At 36.9% G+C, this 25,754-nt stretch overlaps 1 protein-coding gene and 1 pseudogene across 3 annotated transcripts; one reads left to right on the forward strand and one right to left on the reverse strand.

Annotated features, from left to right (window-relative positions):
* The first annotated feature begins 134 nt into the window (after positions 1-134).
* On the forward strand, positions 135-24,789 carry LOC145769357 (transmembrane protein 150A-like). Of its 3 annotated transcripts, none has more exons than XM_082580969.1 (7): positions 139-1,566; positions 12,811-12,920; positions 14,539-14,694; positions 17,010-17,109; positions 17,946-18,126; positions 23,637-23,662; positions 24,390-24,789. In XM_082580969.1, the coding sequence occupies exons 2-7, from the start codon at positions 12,844-12,846 to the stop codon at positions 24,618-24,620; spliced, it is 771 nt and encodes a 256-aa protein (XP_082437095.1). In that variant the 5' UTR covers positions 139-1,566; positions 12,811-12,843; the 3' UTR covers positions 24,621-24,789. The 3 variants fall into 3 exon arrangements, with proteins under 3 accessions (XP_082437097.1, XP_082437095.1, XP_082437096.1); XM_082580970.1 differs by having other exon boundaries at positions 1,525-1,566; positions 12,796-12,920; XM_082580971.1 differs by lacking the exon at positions 12,811-12,920 and having other exon boundaries at positions 135-1,566.
* LOC145768265 (uncharacterized) lies at positions 20,611-21,658 on the reverse strand (annotated as a pseudogene).
* Positions 24,790-25,754: the final 965 nt, after the last annotated feature.

A 25,754-nucleotide genomic window follows, 5' to 3' on the forward strand; every position in this document is an offset into this window, starting at 1 on the left:
CCGAGGACACCCAAAAATGCTCAAATGTCCTATTTTTTTACATTTTCAGTTTTCTTGCTCATATTTTCAACAGGATTTCATTGTTATGTGACTTTTTCGCAATTTCTAACCATTTCTGTTTGTACCAATGCAACATGCTGATTTATAGATTTTCAAAAAAACATTGACGTACTATTTGATCTGCTGTTCTAAACAATCTCAGACGTTCATTGAAACACACTACATTGCTTTGCGATTGTCTTAAGTAGCCAAATAGTGGTCAGCGATGAATGCTAGTGGAACTGCAAATCTACTTGTGAGAAAATTTCCTCATTTGAGGAGATCTGATCAACAAACTTGTGAAAATGAAAAATTGGGACAAAATCAAAAAAAAAGAAAATTAAAAAATGGAGTAAATCACAAAGAAATAAAACATTAAAAAACGCAAAAACTTGCAAAAGAGTTTGACATATTTAAGCTACATTTTAAGCTTCTCACACTTTTACAATAAATTATTGTTTTACCCAGATCTATTTTGTATTAATTCAGCGCTTGTAGACGTTGCTGATTACCAACTTAATAGTTTGGCTAATTTTTCAAGTGAAGCAAATCGAAAAAAATATCCAATGTGCACTGTGAATAACATAAGTATTTCAAAAATAATTATTTTTAAAATAAATCGTGGCATGGATAGGCCTACTTACAACTTATGTGGGCGCAAATGTAGAATGAATTTAATCTATGATGCAGTCACAATAGTACAACGAAGATAACAGGCGTTTAGTTGAGTCTGTCCTTAGCATCTCATTAACAGCTGTATATATACATTACACAACTTCAATTAGGCTATATTTCATGCAAATAATTTGATGATTTCGTTAAAGCTGATGCTTTTTTTTCTGAAAAAAGTTAAGGCATGGCTACCTGCAGATAGCCTACTGCCTGATTTGTCACTTTTTTATTAAATCTAACAAATCGGCTTGCAAAAAACAAATTTGTCTGTTTTTTTGCTGCATACGTCTATAATTATCCAAAAAGATGTAAAAAACTCTTCATACCGTACGTAACATTCTACTTGTATTTTACTCGCTGGCGAAACGTGTCCTCTTTTTAGGCGATGAAAATATGGTAGGCCTAGTAAAAAGATAAACCCTCGGCCCTGGTTCCAGCGAGAGGAATTCATTTTCCTGATCCTCAGTAAGTGAAATTTTCAGTACAGGCAATTCCACCTGTCGCATGGGTCGGAGAAACACTTATACGTGATGAGCCCAAGTGACACTAATGACATGTCCTGCCACCGACTTAAAGTAAACTTGGCTTACTTGTTACAAGGAATGAGGTGGATGATCTTTATCAACAGCTTTGTTAGTCCAGGATTGCTTGTATTCAATCGAACATCTGAAAACACACGTCGTTGGCTCAAGGTTATTCCCATTTTAACATTGCTTTAACCCTTCAATGCTCAAATTAAGAAAATAATTAAACATATCTAGTTTATGCTCTTGGGTGCTTTGCAATGGATCCAAAAAATCAAAATGGCCTGTTGCCATATGGAAACATTGGAAGGATATGGGTACTTTTAGTACGGTAAGTGGTGTAGCAGGTTGACATCGTGTTTATAGTCAGGGCCGGATTTAGCCTAAGTGCTGCCCTAGGCAGATAAAAGTGTTGCCCACCAAAAAAATTTTTTGATGGTGATTTTCAATGTTTCGATGCACTACAGGCACTTGTCCTCATTGCCGCCATTTTTATAAAACTTCATGAAGCTAAAGTTCTTTCGTAAACTAATCTTACTTTTTGGCTTGTTTACATACTTTAAGCATCAAGGCAAGTACACAAAATAGTCTGTAACTTTTCCATCAACCTAACATTGACTAAAAACATTTTTTCTAGGCTCCTTTAAATTTACTAACAGTGAAGCAAACCGAACAAAGATTAATAAAAAATTGCACAGACAAAGCCTAGTCCTCCATACTAAGCGAGACAGATAACTAAAAGAAGCGCTAAGCAGCACATATTGTTGAAAACCAATCAAGCGTGAAGTACTCTAGGGGCGATGACTTGCCGCACTGTTTATAAATGTGTGTAATGTGATAATATATTTACATCTGAATATATCTGTTGTGAATTATTATATTCACGTACAGTATTATCAATGTAATAATTGTAATATATTCGTATATTTTTCCACCCCCAATAATTTGCCGCCCTAGACAACTGCCTACTCTGCCTCCTGATAAATCCGGCCCTGTTTAGTGTTTAGAGTTCTGCCTAATCAAAAGATATCTCTAAAATATGTCTACAGCTTAAACAGATGAATAATGAGTATTAGGGTGGGTCGATTTCTCCATTTATCATATAAATTTGAACATAGGTGCGGCTTTACCTTCTAAACATTTCCTCAAAGTTTAAAATCGTTTGGTGCACAGCAACCCATTACCCCAATGAACCTCTGTTTCTATAGCAGGGTTGCCAGATTAGGAGAAAAGTTGCGGAAATTTTTGTCATTTTATCTCATTTTTTTGCTCAATCTGGCAATCTTGCGCAGTGAGCGAACTTTTAATAGTTGTGCGGTTTAACACGCCACAAAAAAACTTTGTGAAATTGATTCTTTATCTTATTTATCCGATAGTAATCCGAGTTGCATGGAGAGTGTCTCAACAAGTAGTGCCTACAATACCATCCCAATCCCTTGTGTTGCAAGGGAAGCCCATCAAAAGATGGTTTCTGACGAAACAGTTTCTGCTATTGCCACTGCTACTTTGCAGGATGTGTTGGGAAAAAACTTCTCCACTGACATCATTATTGACCCACGGAAAGTGAGACATAGCCAAGTCAGGAGCCGTACTGGATTGAAACCAACCCAACATGTCGTCAATAATTTATATCGCTCTATTTTGATGGGAGAAAGGATGAATCATATGTCTTTGATGACTACCACCACAGGAGAAAAATAAAAGAATACCATTACGTTTTACTGACACAACCTGGTGACATCTACATCTCTCATGTCACAACACCAAGTGGTCGTTCAGTTGACATTTTAAATGTATGATCGACGAGAATATGAACATGGATGGAATTCGAATAACAGGTTGTGACGGGACAGCAGTGAATACTGGGAATCGTAATGGAGTAATTGCTAAAATAAAAGATCATATCCATTATCCAGTATGAAGTTCAGTGGAATATAGGCTATATTAGCCTTTGCTGCCCATCAATGAGTTACCATTGCAGCATCTAAGTTATTTGGATTATTTGGAAAGACATCTGGTCCAGAAACATTCATTGGTGAAATTGGCGATATTCTGTGGTCAAACCTTATAGCCTTGGACATGGGCGCCGATCGCTCTGTAAAATTGGTGGGGACATTTACTAGGAAAGGTAGGAAGGGGCGACGAGCGAGGCGAGCTAGAAAGACCGGGGGTCTGTTCTGACAAACAAGCAAATACAGTTGGTTCAAGTCTAATGCGATGTATATATATTTTAATTGTCAGTGTCAGCATTGGACAGCAGACGTCCAAACACTCGACAACGAGTTTCCGGCGAATTCAAAAAGAAGTCCTTGGAGAGGTCATGGAGGTTGATCCAATTCAAAACTGTGTTGTGCACATGGCAGACCATTACATGATTTAGCTGTTTCTGTGTCATGGTAGATCGTAACCAAGTATTGACACGTCGCAAAGTTGAAACTATCCGTTCAGCTGAACCCGAGCTGGCTTGGTGAAATGAGCAAAATTAAGTCACACAGAAAGTTCCATTTACGGAAACATTTGCAGATCAGCGGATGGTATCTTCTTAAATATCATTCGAAAATCTTCCACCGACTTTCTATTGTAGGCTACCGGTAGCCTACTGCTTTCGAAAGAAGCATAGTTCTTCTGCAAGGGACTCTGTGTCATAGAACTCAAGATAATTATCTACCACATGCAATTGTAGCTTTCCACTAAAGAGTGCCTCTTGTAGAATTTTGTAGTGCTCAAGATCAGTCGAATTGAAATAGTCAGTAAAATTTTTCTTGCCGCTGTCAATGTCTGCAAAATACTCTGACCGATATTTCGTCTCTGGTGTTTGAAGTTGAGGGGGTTGACCATGGCCATGTTGAAGACGATTTGAGATCTTTTTGGGACGTGACAGATTCAATGACTCAAGCCCCTCAGCATTTACAAAAACACGATGAAATTCTTCTTCACTGCGTAAATGGCGGAGTTTAGCACCTTCAAGCATGCCAGCCACAGTCGCCGTGCAACCTTGCAAGGCTTTGTTAAAACGTTCCAGACACTGAGTGCAGACAATGCCAGTAATAACCCAAGCACACTTGATTCATGAGAAAAATATTTCAAAAGCCAACTAGCACGTGTTGCTATATTTGAATCAAATTGACTCACGGCTATACTTCCAAAGCTTCCAATACTGACTTATAATTATCAAGAACTGTTTTTACAGCAGCTGCACGTGTGAGCCATCTTGTTGGACAAATTGGTTTCAGTTTTGATGCAGCCTGAGGCAAAGACTCTTCAGAATAAAGATTCAGGTAGGCTACAGGTGCTTGAATTTCCCAGAAACCTTTACGTTATAAAAATAATGTAAAAAGATGGCGGGGACATGTAAAAAGATGGTGGGGACATGTCCCCACTGTCTTATAGGGATCGGCGCCCATGGCCTTGGAGATCGCATTGTTTGATAAAATTGAAACTCCCCATTTGCCAAAGTTGGACAATTCAAAAATCTAAGCACGGACCAGATGTACCTTTTGGAAATCTGCCATGCAATCAGTTCTGGGGAATGCTCTGAAACACTCTTACACAGAGATCCTGGGAAATATAATCATTCACAGGAGCAAATCGAATGTGCCGCTATTATGTTAGTCAAACAATCAATCAATCATCAATCATTTTATTTTTCGTCATTAACGCGTCCGGGACGAAAAAGATACTAACTACAAAAAGCGATATAGACCTACCAGCACGTTAACGAACGGGAAAAGGTGGCAAAACCTTGAAAGGTTTAAAACGTGCCTGAATGGTTTAAAACCCATCCATCAGAAGACATTGAACCGATCCATTGCAACCGTATATGGGCCTGTATGGTTTGCACTAAGATGGCCACAGATATCAGCGATGCTCCAGCACTAGGCTACTTTTCCTTATGATACAACTCAGTCGTGGACTTGAGCCAGTAGAAGTAGCCTACAGTCTGTCATCGACAAATCGATCAAGTAAAATTGTTATGCAACTCACCCCGAAAACTTGCTATTATATAGCCTATATGCCATGCTTCATGACAATAGACCTCCCATTCGTGAAGTAGCGGTTAGGCGAATTCTGAAAGCACGAAAGCTTTCATCTACAATAATATGAAGATTCCATCGCCCTGCTGATCAACTGAATCTTTATGCGATGGATTATATTGATATGATCGACTGGCCACAGATTGAGGATACTGAACCACCATTATTATTACCTAAGAACCAGTGTTGTACGCGTCATTGAAATATATTGACGGCGTCAGCGTCAGCGCGAATTGCCTAAAAACTTGACGCGTAAAGTACTACGTAAGCTCTTAAAGAAATTGACGGCGTCAGCGTCAGCGCTAATTTCTAGCGCTATTTTTTGCCAGCGTCTGATAAAACGTAAATATCTCAACCAAGTTTAGGCTAACAATAGCTATAAATAAAGAGCAGGTATTATGTTTTGAGACTGTATTGTAAACTTAATTAGCTGCTTAGCTTATTAGTAAGGCCATTTTTATTTTGACCTAAAAAAAAAAATTTTGACTTTATTTTTATCAAATTTTGACTTTATTTTGACCTAACGAAATTGCTTATTTATCTAGGGCACAGTTCTTTCTTGAATTGATACCACTTACCAAAACATAATATTTTGTCGATTTCAGACCCAAACGTAATATTTTGTCGAAAAGTCAAGGTGTTTTATGGATTATAAAAAGTTCGTTGTGTTTTATAGCTACAGGAAAATCTCCACAAATCTAACTTTTGCTGAAGACAGAAGACGATTTAGCTTGCTTAGGCATTTTTGTAACTTATTATAGAATGTCAGTAGGCTATTCCTAAAATCAAGATTTTTGATCTTCGAAAAGACCATATTTGTGAAGAGGGAGTGTTTTATAAAAATTATTTAAATACATAACAATGAATAAACAATGGACAATTTGCGATAAAAGTTACTGCTGATCCGTGGTCATTGTGACATATTTCCTGCTTTTATGAGTTAATATTGATTGATTGAATTTTTATCCTCGGACTGGGAAAGCTTCTTGCAGAGCTTAATCCTGGCAGTTTCGCATACTTGTAGAGGCTTTGAATCACTGACGCAGGCCCGGTCACCGAGATTGACAGAGTGAAGTTTGCGATTGTTGAAGTTTGTTGCCGGGAAATTATTCCATCCATTAGATGCCGCTGAATGGAGAGCAGTCCTTAACGTGCGTTGCTCAAGCGCACACCCCGAGAGTCGAATTGTATCGCAGTTTCTGATTTGCAATGCTTCCACGAGGATTTTGACAAAAATTACTCTCTAGAAACACAGAATTAAGTTTGTTAAAAGCCATAATTTGTCAAATTTTGACTTTATTATCAATTTTGACCTATAAACTTCTTAGAAACAGTCCCTTAGGTGCTGAAAACAACTTTATTCTTTCATTTGTGGATAAACGAGGTCCTTAAAAATTTTTGACTTTATTGACTTTTGCGGGGCCTGCTTAGGCTATTAGTTATTTCCTTGCAGAAAAACAAGCATTTCAAAACGTTTGTCTGACAATCTGCTGTGTTTGGGACGCATATTGTCCTTTCCAAGTGAAAACATGCGTTCCACAGCAGCGCTGGTTGGTATTGGTGTGTTGTATTTCAAAAACAAGTTGAAAACGTTTAGCCTACTCGGAAAGGTATCATTGTTCCAAGCGTGCTGTGATAGTTTAGCATGTATAAATCTTTTAACGAGGTCCACTGCACCAATATCGCTCTTGTCAGGGGCATAGAGCTCTTGAAATAAAGTATCTTCAACGTCCGCGATACCATTCATGGATTTTTCGCTTTCTGTCTCTGATCCCTCGTTCTCAATAGGCTACATGGGTGATCACCATTTGGCGAACTTCTTCCGCGTGTATTCCAGGTAGCCATTCCAACCAACGCAAAAGCCGGTAATTCGAATGAGTCGCGTTGGCCAGAATACATTGTGAAACTCTTATTTTGTAACGAGATTTTCCATGAAAAAAAATGACGCATAGCGCTTGACGCTTAAAATCGGCAAAATAGTTGACGGCGCTATCACTTCCGTCAACTGAAAAATAAATTGACGGCGCTAGCCTCAGCGTCAACAAAAAGTTGACGCCGTCAACGTACAACACTGCTAAGAACTAAGACTGAGGATGAACTTTGGGATGCAATAAAGTCAGTCCCAGTAAAGTCGTCATACACACCACAGACTCAAGCCGTTGAAAGAATGATTCGTGTAGTCGCTGAGGTCAGCCTCAAAACTGTCGGAAAGAAGAAAAGGAACTCAATGATTTATTCTATCTTAGATGCAAGGAAGCAGCGGCCTATATTTGAATCAAAGAAAGACTGTGTTGTTTAATTTAACATCCAGGTGTGGCTTTAACTTATTACATTTCAATTGTGTTTCGTTTTCACTGTAGCCTACCTATTGAATATAATTTACCGTGAAGTAAAAAATTGTATTTTTCCATACCACCTGGGGTAAGTGGTTAGGAGCACACCATCACATTGAAATTTTAACACTTTATTTAGTATGGCAAGCCTCACTTAAATACCGATTTATGCGACAATCCGACAATTTTATGTGAAAATCGACCCACCCTAATGAGTATCCTACCGCATTATCATGTAATTCATCGACTGAGTGGTTGCGTTTGCTATCGTGAAAACCTCGAAAACAGAAAAATAAACTTTTTTTTATCTTGCGAACCATTTTTTCATTACTACTCTGAGCTCCAAAGTGAAAACAAACAAGAGAAAACATTTTAATGCTACATTTTAAATTCAAGCAACTTAACAACAGTGCTTTTGCAATTTGTTCAAAAAACAAAACAGTCCTTGATAAAAAAATAGTTCAATTTGCCTCCAACTAATTGGTGTGGTACGATATGAAACATTTCAGGCATAGTCCAACATCACATTTACAGCATGGGCAATTGGCACAGCGACATTTTCTTAGGATCGGTTTGACTAAATGTCCTATTCCATCTAGTCGTCCTTCATTAAACCCAGGGCGCTTTTGTGATTTTCTTTCTTGATACTTTGAAGGAAAGCCATATTTTGAGATGTAAAACATTGCCAGCTTCCGTCTAAAATCAATTTGCGGTGTAGATGTTTTTTTTTCTGAAAATTTGCCAAGCATTATGCACAGCTGCATCCAAAAGCCAAGTGAATAAACTCCACCACCACTTCTTACCCCTGATGCCAATTCTGTATTATATAGATTTATATTTTGATCCATCCTATCCGTCACACCCACTCGACTGTTGTAGGGCTGAATCACTCGAGAAATCGCTACATCGACATTTTAATGCTCGCATTTACTCCACCTTTTGATTTATCCTTTTGTGAATTCTGTCCATGCAGTGTTGATGCTACTGTTACTACAGCGTTGTCTTTCCCTCTTGTTATATGCTGTAAATTTGTCCATGATCAACATCACATGTAACTGATTCTGAATGACTACGATCTTTTTTGGTTATGGTGTTGATTGACGACAGGAAACAGCTTTACGGTATGCGAATGGTCCCTGTTGCATTCCATCCTCTTTTAAGCATCTTTTCAAGGAGTGGGATAGTGGTGAATAAATTGTCCAAACAAAAATGGTATGGTAAGGCCTTCTTATCATTGGTACGTATGTGTCTATTAGATATAAGACAATTAAAGCACTTTTACTAAACTCTGGATCAGTTTTGTCATTTCCATGAAAAGAGTTTGATTGATAAGGTTCGAAAACTCACAAGGAAACCTAAAGTTGTATTTTGACACCAAACCTTGTAGCCAAATCGAATTGGCATGTTACGTATTGCCTGCTTATATTTGTGCTTTCCAAAGTATTCCATCATTGTTTCGTCATGAGAAATGTCTTTTTCTGGTAAAAATTTTTCCATAAATTTTTTTTGCAGATCTATGTGATGTTATCATAACTTATTATGGGTCTTAATTTTGAATATTTACCCTCTTTATCAAGGGTAGAGTTTAGTGCAAAGTGTAAACATTTAATGATTAGGTCAAATCTGTTTCGCCGCATGGTTTTCGAAATGGCTTCATTACGCACATCTTCACCAGTCGACCAATACATACCCTTCTTAGGAACTTCGGAGTAGCCTACCCAGAAATATTCAGAATCCCCAAGAAACAATTAATCTCTTTTTTGGTGACTTTTACATCTGGCCAATTTTTAGATTGATAATTCTCGGTACTTTGCTCCACTATTAGTTCACTTAAATTATCATAAAAATAAAACAATTCAAATACATCCACTGGAAAAAGATTAGCATGGGAATTTTCCCAAAGAAATCATTCATTGGATTCATTAATGGTAGAGAAGAACCTCCGCCACTTGTTCACGGTACACTTCTTTTTCACGATTTTAGTTTTTTTCCTGGGTTTGATAAATAATCTTCAGTTTCATCATTAATTTTTCCAGTAATTCAGCAGTAGCACGCAATTGATTTCCGCACAAGCGATCAGGAGTACAATCATTTTCCTCCGCCCAATCCTCATCAGTTAAATCTCTCACATCAGAAGGTTCAATGTAAAATTCTGAAGGACCATCTTTATTTTGTGATATCAGACGTAATACATCAATTACAGTGTAATATCTGTAAAACATGCCGAGTATAAGAAGTAAATACGGGTATAGCAAAAACAGCAGATTTTAATAAAAGTTCTGTATTGTAGGCCTACTAATGTTGCCATATGACAACACATGAAAAAAAGTCTCGGCATTTGAAAGGATTCACACAATATTCCGCTTATAAGTTCAATCAAAGTATCAATCTCCTTCAAGAAAGCAAACAATACAGTCGGTAAAACAATAAAGTATACTTAGTGGCACTTACTTTAGCGTGGTCTCCATTTTCCGTATTATTGAAATGTGCCTCAATCAGTTTCGCGTGAAAATCTTCAAAACAGCTGTCATAAAAGGATATGACGCAACCACAAAAATGTGGTACGATTCAGGAGAGGTTATGTTAGTTTAAAAATACGCTGCCATGGCAACATGGGGAATGAAAGGGTTAACTGAGAAAAGTTATAAAATAATGGGCTATTTTGTAGTTGGCAAACAATAAGGTTGGTCATCAAAACACTTAAAAAATGTTAAAAGGAACACCTTTTCACATTCAAATACCGTTTTCCACAAAGTCAAATGTTACACTTATGTGATGGGCCGGTTTTGATTGCATAGTATAGCCTACATGAAATAGAGCAAGTGACTAGTTTGTCAAAGTTTTCATTATGTCTACTAATATTATTTTCAAAGATTTTAAGTTTCAAGCTTCATACGTGAAAGGCTATCAAGGTGCTTATTTTTAGTATAGATTTTTTTGTTTTAGCCTAGATATGATACCCCAGACGGGTTGCGTATTGACAGGAAAATCTATTATCTGTAACGATTAAATACATGGTCAATTGGTCAGTGGCATACGCCGGGGAAGCATTGGGCCATGCTTCCTCTCCTTCAAAAAATGTTGATTTTTTAGCGTAGTTTTGATTCTGCAGCGCAAACATGTTATTGTTCAAGAGTGGTCTTGGGTAGTAGTGCCGTATTAATTGCACCGTTACCCTCGGGGGGAGGGGCGGGCTGTTTAGGGGCCCACTCATTTTAGTTTGTACAATGATTTTTTGGCTTTTTAAAATGAAAAAATATTGTAAATATTGCTGCAGAAGCTGGATATTCAATAGCTTGGATCACGCACTGCCCTATTTATCGCTTCCAAAACCCCGGTTAGTGGGCGCAAATCTCTGTTTAGTGGTCCACCCATATTCATATTTAGTTGGTGCAGCGTTTTTCGGCAATTTTACATAAAATATGTGACAATAACTGCTACAAAACTGGACGTTTTATAGCTTAGGTTGCATTCACCGATTTTGTATTGTTGATCACCATTACCAATGACTATTTTAAATCGCCAAGACCAGTAAATCTAGGCTACTTTGTTAGAGTTGACAGAATAAATAATGCTACGCTCTCGCTTTCTTGGAAAGTGAAATGTTGATAGCATAAGACTTGTTCAAAATTAAATGCTCGTGAAACAACGAAGGTGTTTAATAATGGCATACAGAAGCGTTGACAAGGGATTAGCCAGCGTATAGGCTACTTTTGCATTCGAGATGATTTTTTAAATTAAAACACTTTTTTAAGAAGGGGGAGAGGGGCCTTGCATACGGAAGAAATCTCCACGTTGTCAATTTTTTTTGCAACTACCTTGTTGAAGTGGGCTGTTTTGCATTCAACCCAGAATCTTTTTTTTTTTTGGGCCAACACTGCGTCATTTTTTCCCTTAGATTTTGTAGAATGTGGAACACTGGTATAAAGAAACACACAATCGATTAGATTGGCAAAAAAGGTGAAGGTCTTTGCTCAGCAGTGGGCTACCACAGGCTGAAAATGATGATGTTGAAATTTTTTTTAGTTATTTTAGTTAAGCTCTATAACCCTGCAATCCTGCATCGTTGTGAAGTCAAATAACTTATGGAGTCCTAACAGATTGTGGAGTCACAGTCTGATATTTTTAATAACAGTCTGATATTTTTTATACGGAGTAACAGTCTTTTTTTTAGGAGTAACAGTCTGATATTTTTAATACGAATTCACAACTCATGGTTTGAAAAACATTTTAAGCACTTTTACTAAAAAGTAGGGAGCCACTAGTAAAATTTGGAGGAGGAGGGACAAGATGGTGCCCGCATGACCCTGTAAGGTAGGCCTTCTTTTTCGTTATAATGTTCAGAGAGCGATAGATTTTGTTTAAAGTACCGTAATAAATTTCATTCGATATTTAAACTTTCACAAAGAGGTTCGATTTATTCTTCAATCTGAAGACATTGCCTGTTAATCGGGCAATGTCTTCAGATTGAAGCATAAATCTTCAGATTGATCAATTACAGTTTTTACTTATCCGTTTAGGGCTGCCATCATGCTTTTCAAATTCACATATCTAATGATTCAATCCAAAAGTACAGCTACTTACGCAAAGACCGTGAGAGTTTGTATTTCATTTACAGATAGCCTCGGCTACCTTGTTAGACTATAAAGTTACATTAAGCCACTCTTGATAAAAAATGACAAGTTACATCGAACGCCCCACTCCCCCAGTAAGAAAATCTTGCATACGCCACTGAACGTATACCCTCAACACTCGTGGTTCATTGGGTTAAGGTAACTACGTCATTGACGTAAAACATTATTATGCAACGTCATGTAAGCTATTATCTTACATTTTTTTGTTTTCAATGCAAAATCTACCCAAACGAGTGAACTAGTAGCTATAAGCTAAAAAATTATCGTCAATGCAAGCTGAGTTGGTATTAGCAAATAGGTCTTTTTTCGTTTCAAATCGAAAAAAAAATTCGAATGCCCCTCCCCACCCCTTGAGAAAATCTTGCGTACGCCATTGAACATGGTCAATGATGATTCACATTTCCACTTGTGTTTCCATAAACTTGAAAATTATAAAAGCAATGATAACTAAACCATATCGCATTTATTAATTGTATTACTATCAGAGATAGTCATATGCAGATTTTCCAAAAAGGACAGTTTGCCATTACGTAGCATCCCTATCGAAACCAATTTTCAGGACATTAAGTTACAGATTATTGGTTGAGTTGGTCAATCTTCAAGAACTATGAACAACTGTTGGAAATCTTTTGTTTATCTTCCGATTGCATTTCTTATTTTAATGCCTGGTGGATTTTTTATTTGGTAAGTTGCTAAAGTAAAACTGAAAGAGTTATATACAAATCTGATTATGACTAAAACGAAATGTAATTCGACTTTCTCAGTTTCATATGATGTAGAAAGTGCAGTGAGCTTAAGCTTCATTGCATGTGTGAACCGGGACGCTGAAAGTATAATGTGGGCCGATATCAATGAGATATTTGGTTGAGAATATGTTGTTTTATTAGTGCAAAAAAAGTAAATTATTTTGTCAGACAGTATTCCATTGTAGATCGTGTGGATAGTGAAGCAATAGTTTAGCACTCTTCAAATTTTACAGTATCATCAGCTGTGGTGTTTCCTTGCATCGTTACCGAGAACATTCTTTGACGGTGCTCTTATGTTGTAATTCGAGATTTTATCAACAAACACATTTGGTAAATGACCCCTTCTTCATTCACCATCGCTATTCAATCGAATGTCTTCATTCTTGAAGTTTTATGTCAACCCGTGCTGCTCGGTCTAGGGCTGTTGAGAGGAAATTTTGGGCTCGGTACCAACGAGATTCTTGGGCCACAAATTAAGAAAGTTTTAAGAAAAACGCAATGCATCCAAAAATACGCTGTGGTTTTTTTCATGTTTCCGGGCCTCTTGAAAATGTTCCCGGCCCTTAAAATTATCTAGAGCCCTGTCAATGCTACTGTACTGTGTGTGAAAATATACAAATAGGTTATACTTAAGCTATAGGAGATTTTTATATCTTTTCATCCTGCTAATTAAATAATCTAACACAACTTATTGGAGCCTGCTATGTAATCAATAGCGAAACCGACTCATAGGGTTCGCTTATATTTTACTAGATTATTTTTAGATATCCCCTCCCACTTTGTTAGCTTTTCTGTACTTTAACATTACTTTTAACTAGCTAGAATTTTGCTCAATCATTTATCGTCGTTTGAACTTGTAAAGCAGAAACTGTATCTGTTTCTTAACCCTTTGAAGGTTGGGAGGGCTGTCAATTCAACTTTTTTGTATCAACAGTTGTATCTCTAAAACCACTGCAGTTGCGACTACGAGATTTCTTGACTTTTCCTAACTTTTATTCACCTCTATTGAGCTGAAATTTTGAGCGAATAAAGGTTATAAATTGAGAGATATAAGGCATTTCTCAGCATATCCTCTGAAATATTTCATATTCTATTTTTTAAAATTTTCCCACCAGCTGGATGAAAGTAATTAATTGGCCCATGTCTCGTTAATCCGAACTGTTTCACAGCGTGAAGGGAATTGGCTGTATGTAAAATTATGTAAAAAAATTTTAATCACAACATTGCAATGCATGTTCTTCATTACTCTACCAAAAAATAATGTGTAAACTCACGATACAATTACAGTCATAAGTCACCTCACCATTTCAACGTATATGAGCAGTTCTAAAATTCACATAGTTTTAATTTTCGCATATGCTCAGCGTGAATAACTTTACAAAGTGAATCCCAAATTTTGTAACCGTGCCTTAAAAAATAACAGAGATATCACTCCTAAAGCATAAGAAGAATCGCCGCCCCTCCCCCCAAACTGAGCAAGACTCCAGGAGCCCAACCTTCTAAGGGTTAACAACCCTGAATTGGTAGTGTTGTTTCATTATTGATTTCTTTTTCAGTTACAGAATAGCTGATAGCTATGATCATGTTGTCAAGCTTCCTCACTGGCCATTCGTCAGTCAAGCGGGGGCTTATCCTCCAGAAAGTTGTATTTTTACATTCTTTCTAACTTGGGGTGCCTTTACTGTTCTTGCGACAGTTGTGTTATATTACAAGTAAGTCACGTTTCACGGTGAGAATATTAAATCACTTATCAATTTGCTTCTGTTGTAATGGATTTTTGGCCATTTCAGTATTTTCATGTATGGACATATGTTTTAAAATATGTTAACATGCCAAATAAATAAATTGCATTATAACCTACTAAATTGCAACCAATATAAATGTAATTATATTACCTTTCAATAGAGATCATTATAATGCTGCATTTCTGAGGATAAGAGATCAACCAATTTTGTTTCCTTACAGATATTCTAAACATATTTTACCATTACTTTTAGCTAAAAGAATTTTGTTGCTAATTGAACCTTATTTGTTATTGATGGAGTGCAAATGTAAACACAATGAACACAACAATAAACACACATAATTAATCGGCTATATGCAATGCCAGTATAACCGCTAAAAATAATGGTAAACTTGGAAAAGTTTGATTGGAGCAGCTAAAGTAAGAAAAAAATTGGAGTGACACCAGAGTCAAGTCGAAACAAAAATATTTGAAAAAATGGACAAGATAATTTTTAAGTATGAGTGACATCAAAAATATGATCAGAGAGTCTGATAGCTTGCTCCCAGCACGTTTTTGATAAATTTAAGGCGGATAAGGCGTTGGCTTTCCAATTATGCAAACCTGGTTCGACTCCAGGCTTCATCTGGTTGTTGAAAACACCGCCCACATCTACCTATAGGGGGTAATAAATTCGGTGGGTATATAATTGATGAAGGAAAGGCGGCCGAGGGAAAAGAACTGGCTACCCTACTCTCCATAGAATCGAAGGTTTTGTACAAGTACAATGAGAACCTTATCTTCTCATACCCGACACTTGAATCAAGTATGGAACCACCTTTACGTTTTAATCTCCTTTGATTCGGAAGTGGTTTAAATGGTTCGAACGAAGGACGACTTTGGGCAAAATAATACCCGCCAGATAACTTTATGTAGCTGAGAAAAAATACTTTTTTACAAACAAGTTTTTCAGTTTTTGAAGGGTTTGTGACCTAACAGATCCTCTCATGCCATTAATTAATATAGTATAATGTAATGTCATAGTAATGTGCTTAAGTCAGGGGTTCTTAAACTGGGGTCCGTGGACCCCCAAGGGGTACGCGGACTAGTTTTAGGGGGTCCATGAAGACCCAATGGAAATCTTAGTGTATATATAATTTCAAAAATGAATTGTTGTTTTGTTGTCTTTGCAACGTTGTCGTTTTTATCGCTATTTGAACATTGCAAAATTTTATCAGTTGCAGCCATAGGAGTCTATGGTTGCAGCTAAGCTAGACGTCAGCTAGACTAGGTTTATAATATAGGTTAAGATTGTGAAAGGTTTATGCATATCCTCTTTTGGTAGAGAGCCGTGGCTGCTATAATCCCTTTTGCAACTACATATTTATGTGAGTCAGGATTTTCATCCTTGGTAACTATCAAAACAAGGAGTCGAAACCGATTGGATGCAAAGGATGACATGCGTGTTGCCCTATCAAAGACGAAGCCACAATTTCATGTTCTTGTTGAAAACAAACAGCAGCATCCTTCACATTAGTGAAATTAAATCGAAGATATTGAAAAACAATCTGCATTTGCTATTTCTTAAATTTAATTAAACATAAATTTTGTTACCTCAAATCAAATACGAGTTAGTTACTACTCTCCAAACCCTTGACACCCTGTTTCACCCTAAAAGGAGGATCATCAGAAGGTCCTAATTCAAATAGAAATAAATTTTGTTACCAATTGATTTTAATTTTATTGCGTTATGTCCAATTCATGCTGGTCAAAAAAGTTTCTCGAACTAGGCCATAAAGGGGGTCCACGCAAACTAAAATTTTTGTTTAAGGGGTCCGCGTTAAAAAAAGTTTAAGAACCCCTGGCTAAAGTGAACGAGATTTTTTTGCGAAAGACGGAAAAATGCATTTTTTCTCTTTGTGGTTTTCTGGCACGTAACCAAGTGACCAAGCCTCTGGAACTGCTACTCTTTGGGTGTTCGCTTGGGATATTTACAGTTTAACCAGTAAATTGTATTGCTTTGATTATGCTATATTAAAATAATTCAATTCTACCTTTTCCATCTATTCTTTCAACAAAATACCGCAATCACAACCAAAACAGTCGAGTACAAAGATCGCACAACCAAATGGGTTTAAAACTTGCACGATCTTATGCAAGTCTTTCAACAAGACAGAATTTTTTTTTATCAAAGCCTGCCTGTTTTGAATAAACCAGAGAAAATGAGATTATAGAAATAATACAAATCAATCCACAACTTTACCTTTAAAGTTTTGGGGCAACCAACATATTTTTTATTTGCAGATACGTCATTTATCACGGTCATGGTTCCAAATGCAACACTGCTGCTTTGATTATAGGATGTATTGCAAGTTTTGGTATTACCCTTGTTGGATCATTTCAGGTATTCCAAGTGATATAGAAGCAAACCTATATTCTTGCTTTTTAAACTTTTCATATGTGTAGTGTTTCTGAAAACAGCACACTTTTTAAGGCTAAGCTACAGGCTATATTTTGCTGTAGTTTTACATAAGCCAAAGGATGCATTTTCCACCACTTCTTCTTGTTGGAGGGGGCCCCTTGTCGGTTTACGTGCTTTCAGTTTTTGCATGCTTTCAGTGCATTCTGCAATTCTTTACTTTTTATATAAACAAGCCAAAAACAATACCACTTGAAATTTTTGTGCTAAACATTTTAAAAATTTATGAACTGCTCTACGTAATTTGTATGAAAAAGAGTAAAATTTACAATCTGTTTTTTGCATAGCTTATAAACAGTCAATGGGGAGTTTAACAAGAGGCAAATAAAGCCACCAGTATTGCAATCCACTTGGGTGACCTTGTCATATCAATCACTCTTTGAATGATGCATGTTCACTCGGTTTACGTTCTTTCTTTAAAATGGTAACATAGATGAAATTCTAAAATTTTCTTCACAAAAAATATAAAAGAAACTGGTTTGTGCTTTCACTTCAAGATAACTTAAAACAGGCTTGAACTAAAAATTTCGGGGCAAACGTGTTAAAAAGTGCTTTCACCATTCTAAAACTTGCGTATTGAAAAGCCATTCTCAGCAATCACAATATAGTAAATAGTTGATAAAATCTAAGCAGCCTACAAATGAGTGCTTACTGTACATTTTTCTCAAGCCAAACATTAAATAGTGAAAACCAATTGAAATGTATTACAAACATTAAAGATACGTTGCATAGCTGCAATTGACCCGTTGTTTTCTTTTCAGTGGATACATGCCAAAATTCCCCATTCGGTTGGTGCGTTTCTAGCTTTCATAGGCGCGGTAGTTGATAGCTGGATTATAGTCTATATTTCTTGGAAGCACATGTCCCAAAATGTGTACAGAAAATCAGTTGTATACTTCAGAATCTTTGTGGCAATTTTGGAAACCGTGTCTTTGTTAGTCTGTATCCTTTGATCTAGAATTGACTTGCAGTAGCACTACCTTAACGTTTAATATTTGCCTATCTACATTAAAGCTTATACAATCCACTTTCACTATTTTCATCATGTAACCAGGGCATAGCCGTACGAGGCAGAGGGGCAGCCGCCCCCCTGTTGTTTCAAAACGTCGCGAATACGGGCAAAATCTTGCAATAATTAGAGCAAAAATCGCTATATGAAAAGCTACAAAATTGCATGAATTAAGAAAAACTATAAATTAATATATTTTACCTATTAAACTAAGTAGGCTACAGCCTCTTATTTGCACAAGAAATGTTCCGCAAAATTTTCATTTGGCACACCCGTATTGATGTATTGTACTGCATGGTGATCAAACTGTAGTACGAAATGCATTTAACCAACTGCATCATGTCAATTTGGGCAGCCACCAAAATATATCTCTAATACTTTTGTGAAACTGCCCAAATAAAACGCAAAATTTGCTAAGTTATATAGCTAATTTTATTAATTTTCACAAATGCATCGTGTTGATTTAGGCAGCTGAAAACCTGAAATTATCTGATGAAACTGATTAGTCTGTTTATGCAACTGCCCAAATTAGCGTGAGGCAGTTTCCCCAAAATGAACAAATTCATTAATTTTTCCCATTTACATAACTGTATCGTTTAGATTTGGGCAACAAAAAAATATGAAATTATCTGATCATAGTCTATTTTTAAAACTGCCCAAATTGGCATGATGCAGTTGCCCCGGCATCAAAATTTACAAAGTCTTTAATTTTTTTCATAATATCCATAAATGCATCATCTTGATTTGGCAACTACAAAACATGAATTTATATAAATCTGGTGAATACTTTTATAAAACAACTCGGGTAGAGAGGTTACAGTACTTTTTCAACCATAAACGGACATAGCTAAGCAACACCACAACATTTAACAAAAGAATGTTATACCTGTTAAATGTAATGTTAATGTTATGGTGTTGCTTAGCTTTGTTTAGTTACTTTTATAAAACTACCCAAATTAAAATGATGCAGTTGCGTCCCAAAAAAAATATTTAGTTTGTTTACGCAACTGTGTCATGTTAATTTCACCAACATTTAAAATGCTACTGCTGAAATATATAATCTCAAACCAATGATAATATATTCATTTATTTTAAAGCTTTCCAAACTCAAAACCTGCCATGCAAGCTGGCAAAATATTCGCTTTGCAAGATCTTGTGTGAAACATGGCAGCTCCATTTTTTCATTAATATCTTGACTTCTGTTCTGTGGAGACAGATCCAGTTGTTTGCATTAATTTGACCTGCTTTTTCTGGTTGCAAAAAATGTTGGCAAGCTGCATGCATAGAAAGTGTTTCTTGTGATGATGTAGAAAGCATATTTTTATAGTTTTTAGCTCAAGCATTCAACAGTTACTGCTGCACGATGGCATGTATTGGTTATGTGTACCGTAGCCTACCATAGTTTACTGCAGATGTATAGCCCTCGGTTCTGATGTCGGCAGTTAGCAAGCGCCTGCAATACTGCAGAAATTTGACAATGAGAGCAACATACCTAAAACATTATATCTGAATGTGTATGACATGCTTATCTTAATTTTGATGTTACCTCATTGGCATAGATATTATACAATGGAGAATTAATTAAAGCACTTGAATGCATACTCAATGAGGTATTTTAAGACAGATAAGTTATTTTAAAGATAAGCAATGGATTCTAGAAAAAGATCGTAGCCTACAGAGCAAAGTATCTTCAAAGATAAATTCAGTTGTTCTATCTTGATTACTTTGGTAAGAAATTCTAGCTAGCTGGTGATCTTGTTATGTTAGTTTTTCACTGTTATCATGCACCGCATACACTATACTTGGGCAATTTCTATAAAAGCGTGCAGATTTGGGCAAATTTACATTCTGCCCCCCCAAAATGGTTTGGTCTCCTACAGCTATGAACCAGGGGTTCGCAAATAGTGGGTCGCGATCAAAGCTTTTGTTGCGAGATCTTCCACTATATAGCGCAAAATAACACTATGTAACACAAAATTTGTCCTTGGGTTAAAACTATTATTTTCTGATTTAATATGGCCTGAATCAACAAAAATGAGCATTCATAAAGTTCAAACTTCGGTTTTGACTTAATGAGATTCATTTAGTGGATTTTCTGGCTAATTGTGCCTTTTTAATGCACTGGCTCCCACTATATCTTTTTAAATCAATATAAAATAGTTAAATTTAAGATTACTTATTGTTGTCTGTGTTGTCATTCTAAAATAATGACGATGAACGTTGTTTCAGAGATTCTTTAAATACATAAACAAGACAAAAACATGTATAGAACACGATTTTAATTTAGGTTACAAACACGATAGAAGACCTAAAGGCCTGAATACCCTGCTACAGGTCTTTGGTCAAAATTATTACTGAGCAAACTTATGCGTCATCACGTAAAGCACTTACAACTTATAACATAATTACAAAGAATGTTATTTTTTTTGAGATTGGCGATGATATATCAGTTTTCTTTCACGTAAACGGTTCATATGTAGTCCTCCATCATACTTTCATTGTAAGCCAACTGGCCTTTATATAGCGTTCCTCAAAAACCTGATATCTTGAGCAAATCTTTCACCTTGTTTCTCTGAGGAGTCGCCCTTTTTATCTTTGAATTGATCAAGGTGAGCATGTAGTGCGTGTAGTTTCAGTGACATCCTGCATCCCATTTTCTAACACGCATCCATCTCTGAGTTGATCAAAAAGCACCCTGTAATTCTCTGTCTTGTGATTGCCCAAAAATCTGTTAACTACAGACATGAAACAGGTCCAAGCTGTCTGTTAAACTTCAGACACCAGAGGTTGTTGTTTTACATTATAAGGTCCAATCTCATAGCTGGTTCTTGGAGGCCAATTCCTCTTCTTGTAGTGAAAAGCTATGTTTCTGCTATCCCAGAGACAAAGACAGCATTGAAACTTGATAGAACCACCCTGAAGCGCCATTATGAAGACCACTATCTTGAAATCACCAACAACCTCCCAATTGTAGAGGTCCTATACTTCAATGCACTCATCACGATTTTGATGTTTTAATATTCTTCCTTCATATAAACTGAGTAAGCCGGAAGAATGGAGGGACACTTGTCTGCGTTACTCAACAATACAGCTGTGAGACTTCTAGATGAGCTGTCGGTGAAGAGCTTCCACTCAAGGATTGCAGGAAATGCCAATTTAGCCTAAAAAAGTTTTTCAATATCATAGCAGTAGCATAAACTGTCTTTAAATGTGTAGAACACTGAAAAACTTCTTTGTGAAATAAGTTGAACACTGTCATCCAATTAAGTCCCATTGCTCTATTGTAGAAATGAGTAACTCAGCAGTGGACTTATAAAGATATAGTAGCCTACTTGTTTTGGATTTGTATGTCAATGACAATTTTCCGACACTATCGTTTATATCTTTTTTATGGCGGTAGTAAGAGCGCTTTTCACCTGTAACTTGGAGTTGAAGACAAGACAAACACACCGTGTAGGGTTGCATCTCGCAAAGCAGTAAATGTTAATAAATTGCTCAAGAAAAGTATGCGACTGCAAAAATGCTCAGCCTTTTTTGTTTCATCACAAAAGCAAAACCTTGCAAGGCTTTGTGTGCAAACAGAATCCAAGTGTTACTTAATTATACCCAATTACCCAGGGGCTCTATCCACTTTTAGAATTCGGGGGGGGGGGGGGGGTGATTTTTAGACAGTGGGCTAAAATCGTCTTAGTCATTCCAAACCACTTCAATAAGTGGGGGGGTGATCACCCCCCTCACCCCCCCCCCCCCCCTTGGATACAGCCCATGCAATTACCCATTATTAGGTAACTATTGCTGGAAGCAGCTGGCAGTAAATTTTCAACGTTATGTATATGCCTATTTTCATGAGAAATGAGAAAAAATTTAAACTAATCTGAGGAACACAAACCTGAAGTTATTGTGGTACAATAAAGATTTTTTGTATTTTTTAGGCAAAAGCTAACAGAAAATAACAATTATTTCCCAAGGACAAAATTTTTTTCTTTTTTAGTTACATAGTGATAATTTAAGTTAATCATAAATATAAACATGGCATCTGCAAAATTGTTTACCACAGTTTATGATTGCAGTGCTAACCAATGTTAAGTAGTTGAGCAGACATGTCATCAATGTAAAATAACCACCGTAAAATGAACGAAATTGACTAGAAAAAAAAAGAAATGATAAGACAGGAAACCGGCAGTAGAAACAGAAAACCATTCTTGTTAATAATTTCAATAGTAAGTAGCTTAATTAGGCTATCAAAAAAAATACAGAAATTGTGAACAGAAACGAGTAGCCTTTAAAACGTAAACAACAAAATTACAAATTTATAATTATAAAACATTTTCAACAAATTAAATGTCTCCAATAAAAATCGATTTCGATCAGCGATCAGCTAGCAGCTATTTCGATCAGCTAGCAAGATTTGCAAAACATCGCAAAGGACAAAACAGAATGGAGATCCTATCAACCTTGTTGAAAGACTGATCGAAGCCAGCGGATGCCAAACGATTTGGCTACACTGGCGGCGGAGACAGTTACAATAATAGCAGCTAGATCATCTTCAATTAAGCTTATTCAAATAGATTCGATTTTTAGCTGTTTATGATAGAACTGACTCGTGTGAAAATAAATTCGTTTGTATTACAAGACATGTAACCGAGTCATTCATATCAAGCATTGTTGTGGGTTTGACACCTGTTAGAAGATATTTCATTTTCTTGATTTCTAAAAGTATAATTGCGTTCGTAGTATTTAATAAAGTAAATAAACCAACCCTTTCTGTAAGTAAGAGATATTATTGCTACAGCCCCTGCTTCAAAGGAAACAGAAGATGATACCAAGGCGACGTTACGACGCCTTCTTGGTTGTTGATACAATTTATTGCACAACGCTTGCACTACTTTCACTTAAATGTTTGCTCACTTAATGTTTCTAGCTTGCATTTAAATTACTAGAACTGGCTAAGGAATTTACTAGGCATAATGAAACCACAATAAAATTTTCACCACCTGATGAAGTTACATTGCAAAAATTTTACATAAATTCTATAGGAACTGTTGTGAAATAGATAAGAGCATCCACTTCTGTGTAAGCTATTTCTGTTATTGAATGGACCAGGGCTTCTCAAACTTTTTTATTGTGCGACCTTATTTCATAAAATAATTTTCTATGCTACCCCTTTGTAGGCAGTTTCCAGTGCACACAACCCACTGTAGGTCAATTTATAATTAGTTTGGCCACCCCAGAGTTACGAGCTGTGTCTCCTTTTGGGGTCGTGACCCATAGTTTGGAAGTTGTAATTCTTAGCTTATGAAAGACAATTTCAAGATAAACATATAACCGAAAACGCCATACGGCGCTACAAGTTTAAACAATTTAAAATTATAGACTGACATGTTTCTATGTAGGCCTAATGGTGCTTCAAAGGAATTTTCTTTTAACAAACAATTATTAACAGTCATTATTGGAACAGCACTTTTGCAGGTAAGAATATTGATTTTGATAAAAATTTTGTTGAAAAAGTATTTATCTCAACGGCTTATGAAAATACTAAAACCAGGCATAAAAGCTGAAAAACTTTTTCTTTAATTGAAAAAGACTTGACTCAGTGTAAAGAGGTCAAACTATGTTCGGTAGCAGTAGGTCACATAGTTTTTAAAAAACCGTATAAAGTACAGCCCCAACTCGCCTAACATTGTTTAGCCTAAAAACATGTTTCTCCAACTTTCTTATTTACGCCCCGATAGCTACAAGTGTCCGCTCCGAAAGCTCAGTTGGTTAGCGCGTGAACGAAGAAGCTTCAAGATCACCCGGCGCTGGTTCGACTCTCGGGTGTGCGCTTGAGCAACGCATTCTATAAGGACTGCTCTCCATTCAGCGGTACCTAATGGATGGAATAATTTCCCAGTAACAACACTTCAACAATCGGAAAACTTCACTCTGCCAATCTCGGTAACCGGCCCTGTGTCAAAAGCCTCTACAAGTTATGCAAAACTACCAGGAATGACTTGTTAATGCGAGGATAAAGATTCAAAACTAACCAAGTTTGAATCGAATATTGGCTGAAAAAACTTGTTCGTCAAAAAAGGGTTGCAGCGTGATTCATCCGAAAGATTTTAGACGCGTTTGCATTAATAAAAGCCTAATATGTCAACTTGACATATTATTATATTGAAGTCGCCTTTTCAACTTCTGTACATATTTTCAACAGAGTGACCGGAAGTTCTACAACCTCTCTACCATTTCGGAGTGGTGTCTCATATATTTTGTTTTTATGTTCCTTGTCACGATGGTATACGATCTACGCCGCATAAAACGAGCTGAACTTAATCTGATACTTCATGACAGACAGAGGCATAGCAACCGCCCTCCGAACCCTGCGATCGGAGGGGGCCCCGCAAGGAATGAGGGCCCCTCCGCCGAAGTTTTTGGAAGACTGTAGAAATACAGGATATAGGCTAACCACGTGATCACAAACGCACGCGAAATAGCAGAGCTAATTATTGGTATATTAGAGGTGTTTTCAAAAAACACGGTACGACGTAGGAAGAGAATGTTTGGTTACGAATGTGCTGATGATTCGAGTCGTCTTTCTGCTGAAAAAAATTCAAATTGCAATTTTTTCTTGTTCTCACTGATCAGGCCATGTCTTCTGTTTCTTTGCGCTTTGACCAACTCGTGGAGTGATACAAGTTGTTTGAATTTCTGTACAACGCTAGCAGCCTGTAGAAGTGACTCAGAGAAATGGTTGGGTTGGTTTTGAATCTTTATCCTCGGACTGACAAAGCCTTGATTGGTTATTCCTGGTAGTTTCGCATACTTGTAGAGGCTCTTGACGCAGTTCCGGTTACCGAGATTGACAAACTGAAGTATTCCGATTGTTGAAGTGTTGTTGCCAGGAAATTATTCCATTCACTAGGTGCCGCTGAATGGAGAGCAGTCCTGAAATGCGCTGCTCAAGCGCACACTCCGAGAGTCGAACTTGCGCCGCGTGGTCTTGAGCGGACACGTAGGCTAACCACTGAGCTAACGGGGCGGACAATGGAACCGGACAATCACTGCAAAAAAAATTAAAAGAAAAATGGGAGACATTGATGCCAACAAACTAATAATGGAATTGAATCGTTTTATTTATGTCATCGAGAAAGAGAGAGGACTTGTCACGGCAAGTATTTTTTTAACGTACAAGAACAGCCTTCAGGAGATATATCCGAATCTTTGCATTTGCACCAGAATTCTTCTGACCGACCACACCTGTTACTGTCGCCAGTGCTGAAAGGACAATCAGCAGAATGAAACTGATCAAGAATATCCTGCGCTTAACCGTGGCAGATGACAGGCTTTCTGCTCTTGCAATTACCATCGAAAACAAGATTGCCAAATCCCTGGACTATAACCCATTACAATTTACGCAGAACAAGGCTCGAAAGAAGCGCTTTGCGTAATTATGGAATATATGTCCACACTGTCACTGTAAACCTATGTATACACAGTGGTAGGCGCAGCTAATGTAAAAGCTAGCTTTCAACAAAGAAATCAGCGGATTTCCAATAAATTTACTTTCGCTAACGAGTCC

This window comes from Aplidium turbinatum, chromosome 4 (genome assembly GCF_918807975.1).
Source record: "Aplidium turbinatum chromosome 4, kaAplTurb1.1, whole genome shotgun sequence".
Classification (NCBI taxonomy): Eukaryota; Metazoa; Chordata; class Ascidiacea; order Aplousobranchia; family Polyclinidae; genus Aplidium; species Aplidium turbinatum.

What these genes read in the sequence shown, in the direction of transcription:
- LOC145769357 (XM_082580969.1), top strand. Translation starts at nt 12,844, where the DNA reads ATGAACAACTGTTGGAAATCTTTTGTTTATCTTCCGATTGCATTTCTT. An exon ending in ACAGTTGTGTTATATTACAA is followed by an intron (nt 14,695 to 17,009) that starts GTAAGTCACGTT and finishes TTTTATTTGCAG; the next exon opens with ATACGTCATTTATCACGGTC. An exon ending in TTGGAACAGCACTTTTGCAG is followed by an intron (nt 23,663 to 24,389) that starts GTAAGAATATTG and finishes TATTTTCAACAG; the next exon opens with AGTGACCGGAAGTTCTACAA.